Source organism: Chanos chanos, chromosome 2, assembly GCF_902362185.1.
Source record: "Chanos chanos chromosome 2, fChaCha1.1, whole genome shotgun sequence".
Lineage (NCBI taxonomy): Eukaryota > Metazoa > Chordata > Actinopteri > Gonorynchiformes > Chanidae > Chanos > Chanos chanos.
In genome coordinates, this window is record NC_044496.1 from 41,976,509 (window position 1) to 42,000,491 (window position 23,983).

At 40.6% G+C, this 23,983-nt stretch overlaps 1 protein-coding gene across 1 annotated transcript in view; it reads right to left on the reverse strand.

Moving 5' to 3' along the window:
- grm8b (glutamate receptor, metabotropic 8b) overlaps window positions 1-23,983 on the reverse strand; it is a 111,150-nt gene that overhangs the window by 60,458 nt on the left and 26,709 nt on the right. Inside the window, exon 2 of the mRNA XM_030765091.1 lies at window positions 16,169-16,385. Coding sequence (XP_030620951.1) covers window positions 16,169-16,385 — 217 coding nt within the window. The remainder of the gene's footprint in view (window positions 1-16,168; window positions 16,386-23,983) is intronic.

Genomic DNA, 23,983 nt, shown 5'->3' on the forward strand with positions numbered 1-23,983 from the left:
TCTCTCTCAGCTCTGCTACTGCATCCTAAATAGCTGGCCTTGCAAGGTTCCTTCAAAGCTGGCTGTATGCTCTTGAGCGAAACGGGAGTTCTCCTGTCAGAATGTTACCTGTGTTGCACCTGGTCTGTGCCCTGTGGTCTCAGGTGCTCCCTTAGCACATGTATTGGCTATAGCGCACAAGGCACACATAGGCATAGTGAGGCTTAAACAGTGTTGCTGGGACCCATATGGTGGCCAGGCATACATAGAGACATCAAGGCCTTGGTCAAGGACTTTTCTTTTCGCCTTGTGAGTGGAAACACTGGGCATCAGATGTGTCCACTTCTGCAACTGCCCACTTCTCACCTGGGCCCCCAGCCTTAGGACAAACCTGAAGCCAGATATGCGTGGTGAGATTCATGGGGTTCCTCGCCGTAAGCAGTTCTTCATAGTCACCTATGACCTGCACTCAATATGGCCAGAGGTCATGGCCACTGGCTCTGTCACTTCTCAGGCTGTCAGCGATTTTCTTGATTCGCTTTTCTCATGCTGGGGCCCTCCAAAGACTATTACGTCTTAATCAGTTTCAGGCATAACAGCACACCTGAGCCAAGGATGCACCTTCAGGAAGGCCCTTCTGCACACTCTGCAGCATTACAGGGCCATGCAGTAGTGAATTATGAGCATCTGGATCAGGTTCCAACTCAAGCTGCCTCTCAGTAGGCTCCACCCCTTTACCCCACAGGCTTCTGCTCTTGTCAAAGCCTCAGTTGACTAACGGTAGACGTCTGCAAGCCGATTTGTAGTGCTGCATCAGGATTCTATAGTGCTCAATTATTGTGTAATGTCTGAATCTTACTATGTGGAGTGATTGGTCTGGACTTGTTGCGATTGGAACAAAATTAGATGAGTTAATGTGTCAACTTCGGCATGGTGTGTTTATTACAAATTTTGACGTTGGAAACTGTAGAGAGCAAGATGGCTGGTAAGATAGCATCGGCAAAGGTAACAAGCCTGACTGTCTTGCTAGCCAAGTTAGCTAGCTACACTCACTCCAGCAAGCCCCCAGAAATTATATGCATTATACACCCCCCCCCCCCCCCCCCCCATTGGAGGACCTCTTTATTAATGCTTAGGAAGAAAGGCAATACCCAAGATCTAGAATATTACTGAATTACAGAAAGTAGCTGAGAGTCCATTACACTGTTTGTCACTCACAATAAGAAATCACTTGCGCAACATGGTTAACTAACCACCGATGGAAATAACATTAGCTTAATTAGAGGGTTATTTCACTCCTCCTACTGCTAGACAACTGGGGTGTCCAGAATGATTGTTGCAGTTTCGTGTGCCCTTTTCTTACATTGAGCACCGGTCCCTCAATAGGTCACTGCATGGCCCTTCACCACGGAGCACATGATGAACCCACAGTGGTCATATTGGGTCCTTTACTTTTGTAAAATATTAAAACCTGTTTAGATTTAATATGGTCTGCGCAATTTTCTCTCACATTTTGTTTGGATAACTGTCTCACTGAAGCTACAGATAGTAAAATCCCCTTCAACGTCAATATAAACTTATCTTATGTAAACTGGTTGAATAGATGTTCAGTGTACAAATATAAGCTTTTTGTGAGCAGTGACATATATCAGAGTATTAGCAAGGATCAACATTTTAGCTTCTGCTTTTGCCATTCTTCCTGTTCAGCTTTACACATTCTTAACATTCATGCCGAGGTGCAGCCCAGTGTCAGAGCTCAATGCTTGTGTCGATGGTGTCTGTTTTGCTGGACCTAATGAAGGCTTGTTTCAGCACAATGACTTCAGAGCTTTCTTTCTTTTTTCTTTTTTTCTTTTTTTTTTTTTGTGCAGGCTACGATGCAGCTTAAGCAATATTGTATTTGATTGGTGTTGTGAGGCTTGCACCAATGGCAGAGAAACATAGCAGGCCACCTCGTCTTATCGGGTCCAGTTAATCCGTCATGCCCAACGTAGGCGTGGGAGGCACCGATCGCTGAGCGAGTCGATTTGGCTCGCGCCACATACATTATCAACTTTGAGAAACATCTTGCTTTTTCATCACAAGGAGCACATTGTCAATGGATCCGCTGAGAAATTAATGGGAGTGCTTTTTTTCTCACAGAGGCTTTTTTTCCCCCCTTTCTCCCTGACTCTATGTGCACTTGCTCTCTTCCTTCTTTTCATCTGTTTCTCTCTGATGTTGACTAAACAAATATGGACTGGGGGGATGAAAGGAGACGTGCTGAATGTGAAAACAGCGTGAGAGGGAATGCTCACATGGCAATGTGTAAGAGTTTGAATGTCAACTTTAATGTGGCCTCTGTGATTTTCTCTCTTTTTCGATACTCTTTGGTTGATGAGTAACATTCTCGAGGAGAGAGCCGAATATATTATGCATTTTCAAAAACATGTAATTAAATCATGACAACCAGTGTTTGATCACTGTTACGTGACATGCAGGTTCGCCCTGAGTTTTGCTTAAATACTCTTTTTAGTCCTTCATATATATCCCCTCATCCCCTTTTCAATGAGATGTCTTCAGTGGAGCACTGAATTAAGGGGGTCCTTTGGTCCTCCCAGTGAATGTGTCTAGATAGTAATGCCCTCAAGCAAGATAGGTATAATAACTATGATCATAGTAAAAAACAACGAGACTCTATCTCTGAGTGTGTGCATGTGTGCGTGTGTGGCATTTATTATATCCCAAGTTGTTGTGTGGACATTATGGTGCAGTGTGTGTGTGTGTGTGTGTGTGTGTGTGTTTGTTGTTGGCCCAAACCTTTACTAAACCTTTGTGTCCTCCAAAATGGCCTATTCAGTCTAAAGATTTAAAAGCTGTTTGCGCTTGAGTTTCAGCCTGTCTTGTTTCCTCTTGTACAGACAATTACACAGCATCTAACATCTTGATAAAGAAACAGCAAGTACCCTTCAGACAGAAAATCGAGCATTTAATCAAACATTGCTGGTTGGAACATAGGCTTTTTTGAGTCACCCAAATTATTATTATCCAGTACCCAAGTGTCTTAGGGAATCTCTCAGAGAACCCATTTACTCGTGGCTTAAACCATACATTTTGTTGACCAGTGTAGTGAGACTAATTTTAAGCATTTTCTAAGCACTGGCTCTGGTGTCAGTAATCTAAGTTAATACATTATTTATGTTGAGCACAAAATACCAAACTTCAGAGGTGGCAAGCTCTCTTTCTCAGCTGCTGTTCTGGAACTTGTTCTTAATGTAGTCAAGAGATGTCAGAAAAAAATGGACTGGAATGAGATTTAGGGGACCTGTGAGACATTTTGTTGTCTGTCGGTAAGGGGTTTAAAAGCAGAAGGGGTCAGTGGTTGAGGGAGGGTGATTTCGCCTATTTGGTCTCAGCGTGTGATGAGTATGCATTGGCCACAATTCACAGGAAATGATACATATGGCTGAAAATGAGTCCACACTCACAGTGAGGGGTTTAGGTTTATTTGTGGTAATCATAACCGAGCTGTTGCTCTATAAAAAGAATATGATAGAGTCACAGTGGTCAGAGAGAGGAAAACAGATCACAGATTCCCACTACAGAGTTCTCTCTGCAGGCGATCATGTACGAAGGATTTCTGCTTCTATCAGGAACATGCTTTGAGCCAAAGCAGAATAGTCTTTGGCGAAACGGCGGAAACAAAACGGTCCTATTATTGCTTTGATGTGGGGATTTGTCCATATATTCCCTGTGCTGGGAGAGATTCAAAGTATACAGTAAAGTTACTGTGATATTGCACCTGTGAGATCTCGAAGCTTATAGTTAGAGTTCTCTAGTACTTTTTTAATGAGGAAAACTTATCCTCATGTCTGAGATCAACTAGAACATGCCGTTGAGGGTTTTCAGAGTGCCCGTGGAGCAATAGCGTAGAGACTTTGTTCATCAGTTTCTGTGCTTCAGTTTTACCACTGAGTGCTAAAGGGCTTTTGTCCAGACACACTACCCTAAGAGGAAGAGAAAGGTGGAAAGCAATCCTCTATCCTCATACACTATTTATTGCCATCCCCCCATTCTCCTGCCCAGCATGTTTGATTAATTCTTAATGAAGACTAGGGCATCCACCATTCAGATTTACAGGTTTATACAAGTGCTAGTGCATCCTCTCCTATACAGAGAACACTCAAAAGCTATTATTTTGATGAATCTCTTTTCATTCCTCTTGGCATGTTCTTTCAAATTGCTCATTTGTCAGTACTGGGGTGAGTACACAGGTAAATAACATGCTCTTGATGTTTCACATAAAGCCAATATGACTACAATGAGTGTGTTCTAACTGCAGAGAGGGATGAGTTGGAAAGCACTGTTAAACAGGGATAAAAGAATTTCTGCTAATTCTGTGTGTGTGTGTGTGTGTGTGTGTGTGTGTGTGTGTGTGTGTGTGTGTATGTGTGTGTGTTGTGTGTGTGTGTGTATGTGTGTGCCTGTGTCTGTCTGTGTCTGTCTGTCTGTTTGTGCGTGTTAAAAATATTACTGTCCATGATTTGTAAGAAAAAAAGAGAGAGAGAGAGAGAGGGAGAGAGAGAGAATCCCCCAAACTACTGAAATATCTCTATATCTGCTCTGATTCCTCGATGCGAAATGTGATCCTCAGGCCGCACAGTGTCATATCACACAACTTTGACGAGTTCTGTTCAACCCGATCTCTGTGTTTTGCCTCAGAATACGAATGAGAGGCTCAGGCTACAATAGCACTTTGACAGTGAGTCATTCACAGTCACTGATGAACCCCAATCTAGAATACAATCACACATTAGGACTGGAGGCAACTGGCCAGATGAGCCATTTACCTCTTTGATCAGTGCTTATTAGCGTCTAGGACACACCAGGGAATGCAAGAGAATATGATTCATGCTGATTACATTCAGGTATCTCTCTCTGTCTCTCAATAATTCTTTGTTTGATTAATTCCACAAAAAAATGAGTAAAAAGATCGGGGTGTTGCAACGCTCTGATGTATGCCCACTGCAGCTCTCCAATTTTTAATAACCTCCTGGGAGGATGAAAACTGCATGCTTTATGCATTACCACTGAACACTGTACCACCTAAACTCTTTATCTTCAGACATGACACATTCAGCAGACACTCAAAGTCTTGTCAGTGAAATGTTGAAGTACTACTTCTCACTTTCATTATGTGAATAAATGAACAATATTTGTGAGATTTTTTTTCTTGCCTTGGTATAATTTCAATCATTTTAAAAGTCCATTGTTCAGTTGTATTTTCTTTTCTTTTATTTGCAAGTCAGCCGTATAAAATACTGAGGATTACTATTAAAACCACCATGGAATTCAGAGTGCCTTGTTTTTTAACAAGAGAATGCAGCGCGAGATTTGGTTCACAGCTTCAGGGTGTGGTGGAGAAAGAAAAGCTACTAATCGTTATGCCCTAATAAACATGAGAGGCGAAACTGATAGCATATTCTGCCAACAATGTGACTCATTTCAAGTTCTGCAAAACCAAATTTATGACTTTTTGGAAATATCTGTAAAATGATAGCCCTAATGAAGTCAGAGTCAGAGGATTATGTTTTAAGGGCTGTGACAAGTTGATGGCTGTAATAAGATAGCACTCAGTGATACAAAGAACATATCTGCCAACAAATCTTTATTTTATTTTTTTTTTTCACCCATATTTTCCCCCTTCTCCCATCCGGTTCACATTTTTAATTTCTCCTGCAGTTCTCCCATATTTTGGAGAAGTTATATGATTGCATGAATCAAAATAAGCCAAGCTGTGTCTGTTCTGCTAGTTTTGTGGATTTCTTGACCAGTTGCCATATTGGGGCTAATAACATTCAAATTTTACTCATGGACCAAATCCCATTTTTAAATCGAATTTTGGGTATGTTCTGGCAACCATATCTATCAGAATGAACATACAAGTTGGAAATGTGTGTTGAAGTTTGTTGCTTGAAGAAAAATAATCATTTATGCCAGGAAAATCTCCCTTATTTATAAAACCAACCATTGGCATGTACACCAGAGAACTCACTTGACAAGAAGATTGGCTTTGACCACAGCTGGCCCAACATTTTGATTCAAATAATTACTTCTTGTTCAACATAGAAGGTTGTTTCATCCCCAAGTGGTAAACGGAACATTTCTGCACAGTTGCAGGAATTTTCAAGACTGTTGACAATCTTAATACGGTGCACCTGTGCTAAAAATGTTTTAAATCTTTTGTAAAGACCATATGGTTTGTACAGTAGGCAATCAATGTGTGCAGCTGTATTATTATGATTTTTTTCAGCTGTACTGGCATAATCCAACATATCTTATGTGTCTGAACACATATCATTAGCTGAATACCTATGCATGCATGATTGATGTATGTTTATGACCAGAGAAAACAGGTGATATATTAAGATGCATTCCAATTAGTCACAGAATTCGAGAAGATCAATCTTCCACAGGAAACTCTGCATTACCTTCACTCCACTTCTACAGCTTCTTAAAGAGGTTAAAAACTTTCTGCTGTATGACTCAAACCAGGAGCCTGGGAGCCTAGTCCAGATAGGGCTGGTTACAAACCTATAAATAACCCTTGATATTACAAACGGACAGGTGCAATCTCTCCCACATTTGTGGGATGCTGAAGACAAATAAGGCTTTGTGAGGTAACTGCCACAGTAATGCTGAGAGGGGAGATGAATGGCCTATTATCAGTACCTATGCTGGGCATGGTGTCTGAGCAGCGTGCCAACATTTAAGAAGATTATGCCTTTAATGGGCTCTGTTTGCCACATTAAAACACAGCAGATATCAAAGGGTCACTCACACCACCTTGTAAAGGAACTCAAACAAACACAATACAGACAACAATCTCCTCTCGCTGATTTCTGTTCTTTATTTCTCTCTGAAGTAACAATAGAACGATTGTCTCCTTTGCCTCAGTGGCTTTGCTGTAAGGCTCTGAAACCTGGGGGTGTGTGTGTGTGTGTGGGGGGGGGGGGGGGGGTGGATTTAAGGGTCTAATAAGGACACACTCTGGGCTTCTATCTCTGTCTCTCCCTCTATTCCTTTCACTGGGTCTCTCTCTTTCTGTATCTCTCTCTTTCTGTATCTCTCTTTTTCTCTCTGTCACCCTCCTTCTCTATGCACTTCTCCCTCTCTGACTCATCCTTTTGAATCTCATTTTGGATGTGTTGTGCCTCTCCAGTGGAGAAGTGGAAACAATTTATCCAAGGATCTAGTGGTGTAGGTTGAAACAATACATACAAGGCATTAGAAATTTGACAAGCAAGTCCAATTTATGGACTACACTTTGGGCATGATCCAGTGTCTGTGAGATCAAGAAGTGTGCAGGAGTCCAGAGCAGGTGCCTGTGCGTTCTCCTTACAGTGCCAGATAGGAGTAAAATGACTGGGGTAGATATGAGAGAAAAGTTGGAGGTGGTCAAAGAGGCTCCATTGTCGCAGACCAAAATAGCTGTAATTTTCTAAAATGTAAACCACACTGATTAGCAAGACTAAGATTCATTTATATTAAGCTGTGGCATTTTCAACCATTGTTTCCAAAAAACCTCTCCAAGGAATGTCTTCTTCTTTCTGTCTACTTGAATCTCTCTCTCTCTCTCTCTCTCTCTCTCTCTCTCTCTCTCTGTTTCATTATCAAGTTCTTTTTTATCAAAGCTGAAGAGATGGATGTGACACCTCTACTGACACTGAAATAAATAGCTCTGTTTCTCTGGTAGACTTTTACACATCAGTAATTAAGGGAATGAAGGTACAAAGGAATTATTGCAAATGGTTTAATATTTTTTTAAACTTGCTGATGCCAATATTCAGCCAAATGTTTTACATATTTAGTCAAATTATGGAAATATACTGCCCTTATCTGGTATTCATCCACAAGGTTTAATATGTATGTGTTGTTCTCTTGCCATGTTACACCTGCTCTCTCTAATTTCTTAACTAGAGCATCAAAGATCTACAGCACTTCAGTGCAAATCAGAAAAGGTACTTGACAGCTATAGCTGAGCTATGCAGTATCAAGGCTCACTGCCTCTGGCTACCAGATTTAGAGAATCACAAAATTATTTTTTAAATAGTAAATCAATCTTCTTTTTTGTTAAATCTGTCTTTTTAGTAGAATTAAGGCCCTTGTAAACAACATTGACGTGTTTTCCTCATGTTTTGTAAGGTCTACACTTTTTTCCTCACCACCTGACTTGCACTTATTTTTATGTGCATTTCAGTTGTCTCCATATCTCACTTCAGGGTCTCAAATTATCAGCGTTTCAAACATTTGAAAAATCCACTATGAAGATAATACAATTAGCAGCTAATCGAGCTGTTTTTAAAAGCAATCATTTGGCCTGTGGGAGGGGGAAATGAGGCGTGGAGGGAAGGGCTCCACCTCAGCTCAGATTATATCTCTCTCAGATCATATCTTGGACACAGATTTATTTTATTTGCAATATCCCAATAAATCACAAACACAAAACAACAACAGAATGCCATAATGTGAAAAATGAACACACCTTTAAAACATTTCACACATTTCCACATTATGATTTTAAATAGTTGAAAATAACAATGTATCTTGCTTTCAGTTGTACTTAATTTATGATATTAAAATAACCAGTTTCAGTGATTGCAAGGTCCAGTAGGATATCAGTCACAACACCAGATACAGTCACAACATCAGACAAATGCACAACACCAGACACAGTCACAATGCCAAACACAGTCAATCACAGCACCAAACACAGTCACAACACCAAACGCAGTCACAACATCAGACACAGTCACAACTCCAGACACAGTCACAACATCATACACAGTCAGTCACAGCACCAAACACAGCCACAACACCAGACACAGTCACAACACCAAACACAGTCACAACACCAAACACAGTCACAACACCAAACACAGTCACAACATCACACAGTCACAACACCAAACACAATCACAACATCAAACACAGTCAATCACAGCACCAACCACAGCCACAACACCAAACACAGTCAATCACAACACCAAACACAGTCAAACACAACACCAAGTACAGTCACAACATCAAACATAGTCACAACACCAAACACAGTCACAACACCAGACACAGTCACAACACCAGATACAGTCACAACACCAAATACAGTCACAACACTGGACACAGTCACAACACCAAATACAGTCACTGCACCAACCACAGCCACAACACCAAACATAGTCAAACACAGCATCGAACATAGTCACAACACCAAACGCAGTCACAACTCCAGACACAGTCACAACACCAAACACAGTCAATCACAGCACCAAACACAGTCACAACACCAAACGCAGTCACAACTCCAGACACAGTCACAACACCAAACACAGTCAATCACAGCACCAAACACAGTCACAACACCAAATACAGTCACAACATCAGACATAGTCACAACACCAAACACAGTCACAACACCAAACACAGTCACAACATCAAACACAGTCACAACACCAAACACAGTCACAACATCAAACACAGTCACAACACCAGACACAGTCACAACACCAAACACAATCACAACGTCAAACACAGTCACAACACCAAACACAGTCACAACATCAAACACAGTCACAACACCAGACACAGTCACAACACCAAACACGATCACAACGTCAAACACAGTCCCAACACCAAACACGGTCACAACACTAAATACAGTCACAACATCAAACACAATCAATCACAACACCAAACACAGTCACAACACCAAACACAGTCAAACACAGCACCAAACACAGCACCAACCACAGTCACAACACCAAACACAGCACCAAACACAGTCACAACACCAAACACAGTCACAACACCAAACACAGCGAGACTCTGAGATATTTGAGCGAGACTGAGATTTTGACTGACTGTTTAGTGCTGTGACTGTGCATAGTATTGAATTTGTTTGTATTTGATATTTTGACTGGCTATGTGTGGTGTATGATATTATGTGTCTGGTATTTTAATTAACTCTAACCTGGGCATGCTCAGACTCTGGTTAGTAGGGCTCTCAGCTCTCTGCAGTGAAACTGTCTGCAGAGGAAGAGGCCTGGTGTTAGGAGCAAAGTAAAGCTGTGTAGGTGGTACTGATGAAGGTCCTCTAGTGACAATGGAAAACTGTGTAGGTAGCGATGAATTCACTATTGTGTTTTTGTTATATTTTGTTTTGTTTATTTTTTTAAATATATGTATGTGTGTTTGTATGCATGTAAGCCTATTTATTTATTTGTTTGTTTGTTGGTTTGTTTGTTTTTAACAGTGTCAGGATCCAGAAAGACATTGAGGAGTGACAGAGAATAACGGTATAACATGGATCAGATGCATCCTTTTATTTGTTTCTAGATGATGAATCTTCTGTTTTCTGCAACTGTGTGTTTTCCTAAATTGTATTTGTGTGTGTGTGTGTGTGTGTGTGTGTGCGCGCATGTGCGTGCTACAAATATTACTAACCAAGATCAAACACAGCAGATGCTTTCAATTGAAAAAAAAAATTGTGATCTGTTTTTTCAATCACCATCCATCAAACATCCATCAAAATGTCAGAACTACATAGCAAATTTTTGTTATTAAGTAGTGTGGTAGCAGTGCCAGACAAGAAGCAGGACTGCAGAAGTGGGAAACTAAATAGCAAGTACTGTAAAAAGTGGTCTGAATGATTCACAAACACAGACTGTCTGTGTGAATCAGTGATGATGGACAGTCTGGACGCCATCAGTCATTCAGTAAAAAACATCAGAAAACACTAGTAACATCCTACTTTCAGGATTCTCAATAAGCCAGTTTTACCCTCACATAAGATGCATTCACACACACACACACACACATGCACAAACACACAAACTTGTGTGTGCGTGAAGTATCATGGCTATGACTCAGCTTTCTTAAAGAAGAAAAATCAAACGCTGGGATTTTTTTGCTGCCAGTCCAGTGTCCAGAAAGGATAATTTTAACGGACACAAATCTGAAACTTACCGGCCACGTTTCAATATGTTACAAACGCAAATATATTATACACCTAGGTTGACTAAAGAAAGACAATGACCTCAAGTCGGTTTGACTATTTAATGAACGGTAACGATTAAGCAAAATGAACAGTAACGATTGAGCAAAACCTCAATATTTGCTGCTAAAATGTAGGCTATTATGAAACATCTGTAACTCGTTTTAAAATGGCATCAAATGTAGCCTATAGGCTGCCAGGTAACATTTTATTTTCTCCTTTTTTCATTGCAGCAAAGTCCTCTGCTGCCAACTTGAAATCAAACGTATATATATATATACACACACATACATGCATGTATACACATACATATTTTCAGAGAGAAATATAACTTGATAGATAGATACATATATAGAGAGATAGATAGATGAAATAAGCAAGCACTGCTAAACCTGGTGTCATCCATCCATCCATCCACTGTCCCTGTCAATTTTATCCAGTCAGGCTGACTGGTCTTTTTTTTACTACATAATAACAGTGAATAATTTAGAAATAAGTTGCATGGAAAAGAAAAAACAAGCCTCACAACGTGCTGAAAAATGATTCGCCATCATGTTCTGAATTGCTCAATCAGGAAAGGGCCAATTGACTGACATAATAAAACTAATATTTTTCTCTGAATCATAAGTTCCACCCATGAAATTGCTTATTTATTTTCAAATGCTAAAAACAAGAGGGGGAAATAGGTATGTGCACCGTGTTTGATTTTTCTTCTTTAAGGAAGCTGAGTCATAGCCATGATACTTCATGCACACAGGAGTTTTGTGTGTGTGTGTGTGTGTGTGTGTGTGTGTGTGTGTATGTGTGTGTGTGTGTGTGTGTGTGTGTGTGTGTGTATGTGTGTGTGTGTATGCTGAGGTACATACTTTATGCTATGAAATATTCCATCACAACCATCTTCTCCAGAGGACAGCTACTTGTGTGTCTTTCTCTTGCTGTTTTAACGCTTTAACTGACATTTCACTACACCTCACACACACTTGCTCTGGCAGCTAATTTACATAAATAGAATCTGAAAATATCGTGTGTGTGTCTGTATGCGTGTGTGCGTGCATGCGTGCATGCGTGTATGTGTGTGTGTGTGTGTGTGTGTGTGTGTGTGTGTGAGCTTTGCTGCCCCCTAAGGTTGAGTATGAGAGGCTCCTCAAGGTGCGCTGTGCCTCAAAACCAGTTAATACAAGCTGGCAGATGGGGCAGATGGGGAGGAGTTGCCGTAGAAACAGCTCAGCTGGGACAAAGTCCACATGGAGAAGAGGAAGAAAGTGTAATAACTGACAAAGCAAAAATACTTTCAAACTTCAAAGGTAAGATAGAAAAAAAGGTCTGAAATATCAAATCTCACTTAATAGGATTATAGGGCCCTGGAAATTATTATTTCAAGACACTTGGATATTTCCTACATGGTTGTTAGAGATATTTTGCAATTTCAGAGAGAATAGCGGTGTTCAGCCGAGGTGGTTCCGGGCAAGGGACCGAGTTCCATCTTCAGCGACATTATGTAAATGGCATTTTAATCCATGACAGCTCAGCCCAGCCAATGGGGTCAGTGCTTTTTACATCTTTTTGGGGGAAGTTGATTTTTCATTACCAGCAGCAGCCTTGCGGTTGTAAGCATTTATATTATTCCCATAAATGCACCTTCAGTGTGTGTGTGTGTGTATGTGTGTGTGTGTATGTGCACTTCCTCCAGTGGTTATATAGCCTCTTTCAGTCATCCTAACTTGGAGGAACAGACACCTGCTGAAGCTGTTGGGTTTTGTGTGAGTGAGAGACTCCATTCCGGGATACCTGCAGCCAACGTACAGGTGAAGATAATTGATTCTGAACCAGATGTTTCATTACAGTCAGCTCAGAGAGAGAAAAAGATATCTAACATTGGTCAGGCTTAATTAAGTTGGTAGGGCCTGTGAATCTATACAGAAATGGTGGAACTTCACTGTTTGTATAAAAAAGAAGAGAGGTTGGATAACCAGTCAGAGGTCCAGTTAGAGGTCTGTGAAACATCTAAATACCGTGGACAAAAAACATGTGGGTTCAATTAAAAAGTAATTCAGCTTGAATGACTCAGCCATGGTGTTGTGTTAATCTAGTTATGTCTCTGTGCTCAGCATCACCACAGCTGGTGTTTGGATGGACCAATCAGGACAATAACCCAGATTTATCTATTTCATAATGGAATGGAATGGCACTATAACTAAAGTGCACTGTAGTGTAATGTGTGGTGACTTACATATCCCTGTGCTCTTGGAGGCATTTACCTTATTATGAGGGATAGACAACAAGTGAACCATTGTTACTTCTATCAGACTAACAGAGATTTTAAAAATAAGGAATTTCTGAAGTTAATTGATTTAACTATGAGAAAAGCTGACCAGACGAGGTGCAGTCAGTCTCATCACTGTGATATGGGCCTTAACGAAATTAATACTGGATTTTTCTATATTATCATGCCTGTCTGGCACAGCGTCAAAAATACCACTGCTGAAAGGAGAGGGAGACTGACACACTATTGATCCTACATGACACCTGTATGCAGTCAGTCACACATCAAACAGACACTGTGGAGCACAAAACTCTGATAAAAAGGTGTTCCCTGAAACACTGAAATAAAACTAAAAAAGTAATGGTAGCTAACCTATTACAATTACGGTTGTGGGACAGATCTACTGTTGTAAGAAATAGCATCAAATTTATTAACCTTTTTCATGTCACATGTAAAGCTCAGTGGTGACACCATTTTGCAAACAAGTTGACATTTTCTTGCAATAGTACAGGAACCATAGGCACACAGTGAGCAAGAGAGAGAGAGAGAGAGTGTGTAATACAAACAAGTAATGACATAAATCAGATGAGGTGTCTCTGAAAGACAGATACTGACAATATTTTAAAATAAACCCTCTGTTTGACATGGAAGTCTGAAGCTGAAGAATAGCTGTTGTTTTCCGGTTCCCAGAGGGAATTAGAAGGAAATATGAGTTTGCAGTTATCCTCTGTGGATTTACCATTCACAACTATTAATTTTCACCTTCAAATTGTACATTCTCTCATTTTTCATTGTTGCTTATACACCATTTACATAGAGATTACACTGCTCTGTTATTCAGTCATAGTCTCTGAACACTGAAAGGTGACATTTCAGGGGCTTGATATGACAGAGTGGGTCACTTTGTAATACAACTCCTTTCCCCTGCATGCCAACATCCAGAAAAGGTTCAAATTAATAGAACCCTGGCTTATTCCTCCTTTAGTCAAGCTTATAATTAACTGGCAGTTATTTACTGTTCTGGAGGCTGTGTGCTTTTGCCACACGTGATAAGGGAAATATCCCAAAGGCTGTAGCATGTCAATCAAAGACAGATTTGCTAGCAACATGTAATCCATTATTTCCAGCAAGAGCCAAAGACTGAGATTACACATGGTTTTTATGCTTCTGTCCATTAGGAACAGAGACGAAACAATAAGAGTGTGAAAATCGGGCAAGTATGAAATTTTTTGAAGTAAATGAAGTTTCCTCTGTTGAGATCTTCATGCTCATGGAACCAAGCATGAACTTTAAACTTTAAACTTTCTAATTGGTACATACACAGTAATTAGAAACAGAACATTTCTCGTACATTGTGACAGTCCATAGCTCAGTTGTATCAGGCTAGAGAATGTTTGCCGGAATGAAGGTCAGAGCCACCAAATGTTCTTACAAGGGGACCAGGGGGCATATTGTACTACTGCTGAATAATCTGGGTTTACCATGGTTTAGCATACAGACACACACCCTTCACACACACAGACACACACACACACACACACACACACACACACACACACAAACTGCAGAATTGCAGAATCAAGCGCACCTTATGAGCCTTGTGGGGCTCGGTGTGCAAACTCACGTACAGTGCACCTTGTCTCTTCTTATGAATTTTAATATCATAATTACAGCATAATTAATTCAGTGGGCCCTGTGTCTACATGGGATTAAGTGTGTATAAGCTGCAATAATAAATCAGTTACCAAATACAAGGGAGACCTGATTTCATTCTGATGTGCTCAGACAAGCACTTGCATATACATCAGAGACAACATGGCAAGTCCATTACTGTACTGGTCCTCATAATTATAGATCCCTGTCAATTTCCTACCCAGAGGCCCCCCCCTCACCCTATTTTGGTCTTAATTGACAATAGTCTAGTGTAACTGACCTGTCTCTCGTTGAAATTGCACTGCAATAAATTATTATAAGGAGTCTTCAGAGCACAACTATTAATAACTGTTAACTGGGGACATATTTCATGGTATGACTGCAGGGTTAAAGTCAGACAGGAGGCATTACAGTAAAGCTGTGCAGAGGCAGGTTTTTCTCGTCCGCAAATTCCGACTCAGCGTCGGTCCTGTGTCCCTCTGTTTGGTCTCTTTTGCTGATCTAAAATGGCTGAATTTGCTGAAAATGATACAGAAGACAAACTAAGCTGAAATTCTGATCAAGTGCCCTCACCTGCCCCGTCTACACAAATCAGAACTAGAAAAGAAGGGATTGATGTCTAAAGATAGCTTCTATATAGAGCTTTTCTTCGTCTCCCCAAAAGCATCTCGAGACTTTCCATTTAAGACACCCGACCCTGTCAGGTCCCTTTCCTTTGGCTAGAACGGCGAATGCCGAACCATTTCCTGTCGTCGGAGACCGGGCAATCCATTCGGTATGTTTAACTTCTTGTGTCAACATGGGTCAGCAAACACTGAACATGCTGATCTCTGACAAACCAGGACAACGCAGGATACTTGCTTTATCATCAAGTCAAAATCAGGTCTGTCTCTTTGCCACTGGTTCAAAGTCACTTCTCTTTCATGATAGAAATTATTATGAGAAGGAGATTACTGATTCTGACAGAACTGAACTGCTAGTAATACGGCCAAATTTTCAGTTGAATTTCTCCACATTGCTGCAGCACAGAAAGTGTTGGCAGACTAAACACTCCAGTTTCCATGATAACAGCTTCATTAAGAATCTTGAGAAAGTAGCGGCACCAAGTACAAGAAAACACAAAACACAACAAAACGCTTTCCAAAACAATTTAAAGCACAACAATACGTATATCCTTCTCAAATAGAACAGAAACATGATAGCACAAGGTTTTGGAAGAGTATTAGTAAAAAAGTTCATACCAGACTCACGGGAGATCTGCACAAAGGCCTCCACCCCGCTCTCCCCATAATTCCCTTCTGAGGCCAGTGTGGACACATAGTTCCAGCCCATCGCCGTGACGATGTCCAGCATGGCCTGGGCCTGGTAGGAGTCCGGGGGCACGACCCGTGAGAAAAAATCATAGCGGGTGTTGTCGCTGAGCTCGGGAGCGGTGGACGCGTAACTGATCTGAGGAATCTGCAAAAGGACAGAGGGGATTAAGAGCTAACAATGACATTCAAGAACCATCAGATGCCAAAATGTCACATTTCAGCACATCATTGTCTGGGCTTTTAAACACTCTGGGTTCCACTCTTGTTCAAAGGACATTGTTTGTCACCTCTGTTTAGCACCCACAGAGTTGTATCTTTCAAAGCAGACAACTGAGAAAATAAAAAAGAGAGGCGATAAACAACAATGAACAAAATCTGAACGTTACAATATCGATCGGTTCAACAGGTGGCATAGAACATCCATGAAACTTTCAAACATAGGATTACAAATGTAGCAAACATGTACTGTGCTAATAAGGCAAAGGTCAGTAGTTTCTCACAGAGAGAAACTGAGAAAAAATACTTTTAAAAATACTGAGGAAAAAAAGTTGTAAAGTAATGTATTTCCTATTAGTCTGGTGTTTTTTTTGTTTGTTTGTTTTTGTTTTTTATTAATATGAACCCAATATTATGTCTTACCCACAAATAGCCATTTTTCATGTTTCTGCCCATTATAAAACATTGTATCATTTTATCAGGATACTGCTACATTGTCAGTGATGTCAGTCACAAATACATACAGCATACATTCAATATCTAGCTAGTATACCAGCCTTCCTGCAATTTGCCCAAATTTCCAAGCTTAGTTTTACAGTTACTATGACAGGCACCCTTTTTGTTGTCCCCAGAACAACACAGTTTGGATATAACATTTATCCACATAAAAAAGCAGAACTCTATCACGGACTCTGACAGAACTCTTACATGGCAAAAATGACAATAACTCTACGTTTACCAAGTAACCAGTTACTGACCCTTGCCTTAGTAGGTTACTACAACATGACACTCTGACCATCCATCATTTTTCCTTTTGTCAAATCTCAGACCTCACCATTTTGACCCTGGCTTTAAAAATCTGTACACTCAGTACCTATGAATTCGGTATGATCGACATATGCACATTGATTCACCACCTTGCACATAAAAGACAGAAGATCTGAAGATATTTGACCATAAATACATGCACAGGTAGGTAAGAGCAAGACAAATCTACACCCAGTCTGGGGCAGAGACGAAGCAGTGCTGGCCAAAGAGGTGGGGTGGGATAATGGTCCTGTGGAAGCTATTGACGGCCTGATTGATTTCTCCTCAGCCAAAAGGCCAGGCTGCCCGCTCATCGGCATTCCAAGCATACAACGGGTAGGGAGTTGCCAACAATACAAATGTCACTCTCCGCCCAGTAACTTGAAACTTCACTGCTAGCCCTCTCCAGCAGACACAAACTGCGAGTTTGAAAATAAAAATGCCATGGGTACAGTATGTTAACAGAATTCAGTGAAACACCATATTTTTTTATCAGGAACGGTGGGCAGCTTCACAGTCACTGACACCATAGGCTTTTGTTTGTGTAGCATTTGTAAAGTTCAAACTGTGTACTGTGTAATACTAGAATGTGTGTGTGTATGTGTGTGTGCATGTGTGTATGTGTGTGTGTGCGTGTGTGTGTGTGCGTGTGCGTGTGTGTGTGTGTATGTGTGTGTGTGTGTGTGTGCGTGCGTGTGTGTGTGTGCACGCGTGTATGAGACTCTATGACATAATTACATGTGATAAGATTTGACAAGCTGAACGTGAAAGTCCTTGTGATACTGACTGCTGTCAGCCAATTTTCGTCAAATCCAGCATTTACAGGGTAGAACATAGGTATCGATCTATAGTTTCACTGTATGTCTAACTATCCTACTTTTTACACTTCATAATATGTGAGAAATTAGTCCATCCTGAGATGCTTTCCTCCACAATTGATCAAATAAAATTACCACTTCACATCTATCCAGTAAAACTAGGCCCCACTCTATTTGCAACCAACCCTCTGGGACTCCTTGGCTCCAACAAGCTGTCTACTACAGTAATCCTCAAAGATAAACCAAACGAATAGACAGAGTTTGCATAATCACAGAACTCTGTCAAAGTGCATTAAAATTCTAGCTAAAATAGTGTTAGTGGGATTTATTGAAAGCACATAAGGATAAGGAAATTCTACCAAAAGAGTGGTAATTTGTCTACTGCAGGAAGCATAGTCACCTGTGAGTTGTAGAGGGTTTAGAACACAAAAGGAAAAAATTATAATTGGCTGAAACAAGCTGGTGATGCTGTGATTGTAACACGGAACCCGATATGAAAACACAATCCTGCAGTTGGCAGCAAAGTGGACAACAGAATCACTCTACAGTCTGTGGTTTTGCTTTCAGAGGTCTGCAAAAGACATGGACGATAAATCATGGACTAATACTGTAGTGCCACTGTGGTCATCCAGATGTCTTCACTCTGGGAGGTGAGAGAGGGAGGGAAGGGAGAGAGAGAGAAAGAGAGGGAGAGAGACAGAGAGAGAGAGTGAGTGTGTGGGTGTGGGTGTGGGTGTGTGTGAGTGTGTGAGAGAGAGAGAAAAAGTTAGAGAGACAGAAATTCCCTGGAGAGCTTTTCTGGATACAGTAGAGAGAGGTAAAAGAGAGAGAGAGAGAGAGTAGTAGAGTAGTGGAGAGGAAGAAAGGGAGAGAGAGGAAGAGAGATGAGCAGAAACAGAAATGGAACTGCTTTCACAACAAGCTCTCTACAGGAGTACTGCAGAAGAACGTTGAGAGTGCTGATCTATATCTCTGAACAGAAGGGAGCTCTAAATATTCCAATATTATAGTTCAGCATTAAGCAAGAATTTAGGACTGTACCCAAATGAATCTCAGTGTCTTCTTACTTCATCAGTGCTCGAAAACTGCAGTTTGTTGGCTTGGCATATCAAAAATGGTGACTCAGTTATCAAGTTATCAAAAAAATCACCTGTCTCATATCACAAACACAAGAGTACAGGGCATGAGGGAAGACAGGATGGGTAGGTCTGAAAGAATGCTTAGAGGTTGAGTAGATATGAGAAAAAACGCCATAACAACACTAGAATTGGACTCCACTTTCAGGCCCACACTGCAGGACTGACAGGAGACCAAAGACACAGACACAAACAGGGCCATTTAACACACTGATTTTGGACCAACAATTTTTTAATGCTCCATTTTCGCGCTCACTCGACCACAAACTTGACTTGACCATAAAAAAATGAAACTGAGGTTTGAAAAACAGTCACATTTAAAAACACAACAGCCTTTAGAAGGGCAGAACCAAATGCTCATAATGTAACAACACTGTTAATGAGGCCCTGTGGCCCTTTGTGCAAAATAATTACAATATTTTGTTTTTTATTTGGAGTCAATTATGGATCTCAAAAATGATCTATTTTCCAGAATATTTAATGAATAATTCTCTGAAAAACTTTGTGTTTATTACCATTTTGTGCATATTATATTTGATATTTGGGTATTTGAGTCTAGTTCAAGTCAATTACCCCATATTTTACTCAGTTTTTGGCTCAAAGCCTAAACTTCTGTTTATCTCTCGGGTGTGTCTTATCCTTTAGTTCAATAGCCCATGCAATGGACTGTGTTTGGCTCTGTAATGGAGCTGTCAGACTCAGAGATTCTGTCCTTGCTGACAGATTACATTCAGGTGATACTAATTAACCTCCATCCATGACCTTTATTCAAATACTACACTATAGAGACGTGGATACAAATTGCTACAGAGGATGCAAATGGACAAAGCAGTCTGTACGCAATGATGCTTTTTCATTTTTCATTATCACTCTCTCTCTCTCTCTCTCTCTCTCTCTCTCTCTCTCTCTCTCTCCCTCTCTCGCTCTGTCTTTATCTCATACACACACACATACACACACACAGAGCCCTTCCTGATACTTTACACCCAATGCACTTCAAGCAGTCTGGCTACAATAAAACTGAGCTGGGTGCATCAAACTAAAGGCTTTCCAACCCGCATACTGATTGTGCAATAAATGACACAGTAAACAATGTGTGAACAAGGTGAGTTGTGTTTCCATTGCAGAACCATAATGTTACTTCTACAAACACTGCAAACATACATTTGTCAGGTTGACATTAGTATCGCTGGCCTTTAATTCAGACGTCATATTACAGGACAGGAACAGCATGCTGTGCAACACAGTATTCTTTTCCTGACACCAAGGAGAGACAATAAGTGCAAATGTCACACTGTGAAACAACAGAACAGTGTCAGAGGGAATTTTGTGTCCCTTTTGGTCAGTGACACATTACTGTAAATGCTGAACTTCGGTATGATCGTTGGGAACAGTTTTGGGTTGGGGGTTGGGATGGTGTGTCAGAGATGTTAACCTCTGACCGCTCTCTCACAGCCACTGCTGAGTCACAACTTTTTTCAAGAGCAAATCAAGGCTGGCTCGTCCTCAGGGTGGAAATAATGCCATCAGATGTGGCTGAATTAACTGGACACACACACACACACACAGTGTCAGTGTGGGGTACAGCTACTGTACTTGAGAAAGACACAGAGGAGCAATACGGCAGAACAACAAAGTTCTTATTAAAACCATTGTACTGTCAATCCATCTGATCCAAAAGAAGACCTGGCCTGAACTTTTTATGCTGTAGCTGTCACATCTGATTGGATATACATGAAAACCTGGTGCCACATTTCAGCTAAAATCTAAAGTGTAAGGGCCTGGAAAAGTATAAGACTAATTCCAGGAAATGTTTCTCTCAGTGGTTTGCATATGCTGAGCTCCCCTTTCCCAAAGTTTGGAGACTGATATCAGTCACATCAACTGTGACCAGATTCAGACAACCGTTGCACTGATGTTTCTAAAGACAGTGTTTGGCATGTGTTTCGCTTTGTCCTGAAAGGCCACTTTGTGACGTCACTGTGAATAATAACAGAATGTGTGCCTGTGTTCTCAGACATTGGTGAAACTGTTCTACAGTTGGTTCAGGAGAGAGTCAAAAAATGAATCTCAGTGCAGACAGATGGGATAAACTAGCTGAGATAGATGACTAATCAGAGTAAACATACCCAGCAAAGCTACTGAACATAACTGATGCCTGGAAGGAAGAGGTGCTCCTCCCCAGGGCAAAGAATGAATGAAGTGACTCTTGTGAAGTGGATTACAGGGCACAAGCTGCATTGCTAGGAGAGGCCATCTGTTAATTTCCTCAACTGCTTATCAGCCAATGACCAGATCATCAGCAAGTTCAGCCTCTATATTATGCACAAGTAAAAAAGTAGCTGTTGCTTTCATGATTTACTATAAGTGGTGGTAAGCATCACCAACCTTTCTCATCTCTCTCTCTCTCTCTCTCTCTCTCTCTGCCTCCCGTTCTCATCATACAATCCAAAATCTCTTACTACTTTAAAAATTTGTCTGATGGGTGACCGAACTGTTGACAGGTGCAGCTCATCAGCTCTTAGTGAAACTGCCTGGCTCATCACACTTGATACCAAAAAAGTAGTCACCTGACAAGCAAAAGCTATTTCTGAAGATTTCTGGTGACTTTTTCTGGCAATTCTCACTTCTGAAGATAGCACATGAGGTACCAGCTGAAGCCAAGCTGGTTTTATAGCACTGCAGCACATTGCTTGTGAACAGCCATCTGCATGCCATTTTCAGGTTCACACCTTGACTAAGACTCTCTAAGGGCCTCTGTCGGCATTCTACTTTCAGCGTGAGGCAGAGCTGGTTTTTTGACAGTGAGTTTTTGAATGTGATCCTATAACTGTCTAATTATCCAAAATTGGCACTTTGCATGCCCTTTACGGGCAGTTTTCTGAACAGGGATGAAGTCTAATCGTAGACTAAAATGCCCTTTTAAACTGTACTTACTCTAATTTGCTTTTAAAGGAATGAAATAGTCCTAGCCTTAGCCTAGTCTAGATTTAAATGATCTTATTTCCAGGTCAAAGATCAGTGTCACCCAAGGAGTTTTAATTAAACCTGTAAGGAGGCGGGTTTAACTTCAGTGTAATTTTGTTTTTCAAAGAAGAGCCATGTATTATTTGGACTACATCAAAGAAAACCAACAAGCAGCACAAGCCCGACAAGAACTCATTGGCGGGAGTGACCCATAACATGATTTTGATGACATTAATTTTTGAGATCGTTCTCAGAAGCATACAGTAAATGTAGTGGAGATCATTTTTGGATACCAGGCTTTCCCATTTGACCCAAAGAGCAAAGCTGATACTATTCTGTGTCCAAGTGCTCATAACATTAAGGTTTTTGGCATGTTTTTGGCATGTTGCACCTTTCACCATGATTTATGTCTTCTCAGTGGACCAGGAATACATAAAATTGTTCACAGAGTCTGCAAGGCTATTTGACAGACTGTATAGATGAATGCCATATCCCCATTAAATGTTGTTCTATCAAAGATGCTATGGAGTACAGCAATCACAAGAACTGGTTTTCCATTCATGCCCAAGGTGTATGCAATCCACATTCACAGTTTTCAAATACTGTTGCATGTTGGAAAGGTGCAACTAAAGATTCCAGGATTTTTCTAAACGCATCTCTATATGCTCAGCTTGAAGGAGACCGTGACGGAATTTTGTTTGGTGACAGTTGGTATGTTCAGATGAACTTTTTGTTCACCCCATATTTATAACCGACAACATCCGAGTAATGGCATCACAGCCAGGCTCATATCCACACTGGGGATCTAATAGAGTACATGTTTGTTGTTTGGCGTCGTTTGGAGTTCTTGTTGTTTGGAGTTATTTTGAGTGCCCTCAGAAAACACTGCATTTCAAACTGAGAAAATGTCACATTGTCATCAGTGCAACAGCTGCTCTTCACAACTACCGGAAACAGCATGGCTGCCCAGATCCAGCAACAGAAGAGGATCATGCAGATGCTCTCACATTTGAAACAAAGAACAAAAGAGAAGGACTTGTATACAGAAATGCCTTTGCATTGCGTCATATTTCTAACTAGTCTCCAAGATGATATTTTGATTCTTTTGGCATTATTTACTCCTGCCTCTGCCTCTCCTGCCTCTGTTGGGATCACATGTTGCTGTAGGTGAATAAAATACATTTTCTGAGCAAATGTATTTCATTTTGAATATTACAGAAAAAGTCATAAGACATACAAAACGAGTTCATACGATAATATTTATTTTAAAGATTGATGTGTAATTGGCTGAATTTGAAACACTTCTCCTTAAGTTATTTCAACCAATGTTTATGAAATTCAATGGCCAGCCTGTCATGAGTAGGGAGGCTAACATTTTGGTGACCAGTAATTGAAGCAACTGTCACCTTTGCATCAGCAGTTGTGGTTGGCAAACTATATTGTGACTCTTCTGATCTGACCAGATTATTTCCCCCTGGAAACAAGAATTCTAAATTCAATATATGCTTAATAAATAAATATAGATGGAATGACAAGGAAATTTCAAATAACGGGAAAGTCACATAATACAGAAGCACAAATGAAGTTTGATGAGAGAGAAAACAAAAGCGAAGTGAGATATACTCATATCCCCAATACAGCTGTGTCTAATCCCTCTTATGAACTGTCCAGATGGTCATCATCTGGCATGTTTTCCCAAGGTTGCTGGCTCTCCGTTATTCCTATTAGTAAGTTTTCTAACTGGTCAGAGTCTTTATTCGAAGATCCTCCACCAGTCTTAAAATTGTCTCTTTGAGATG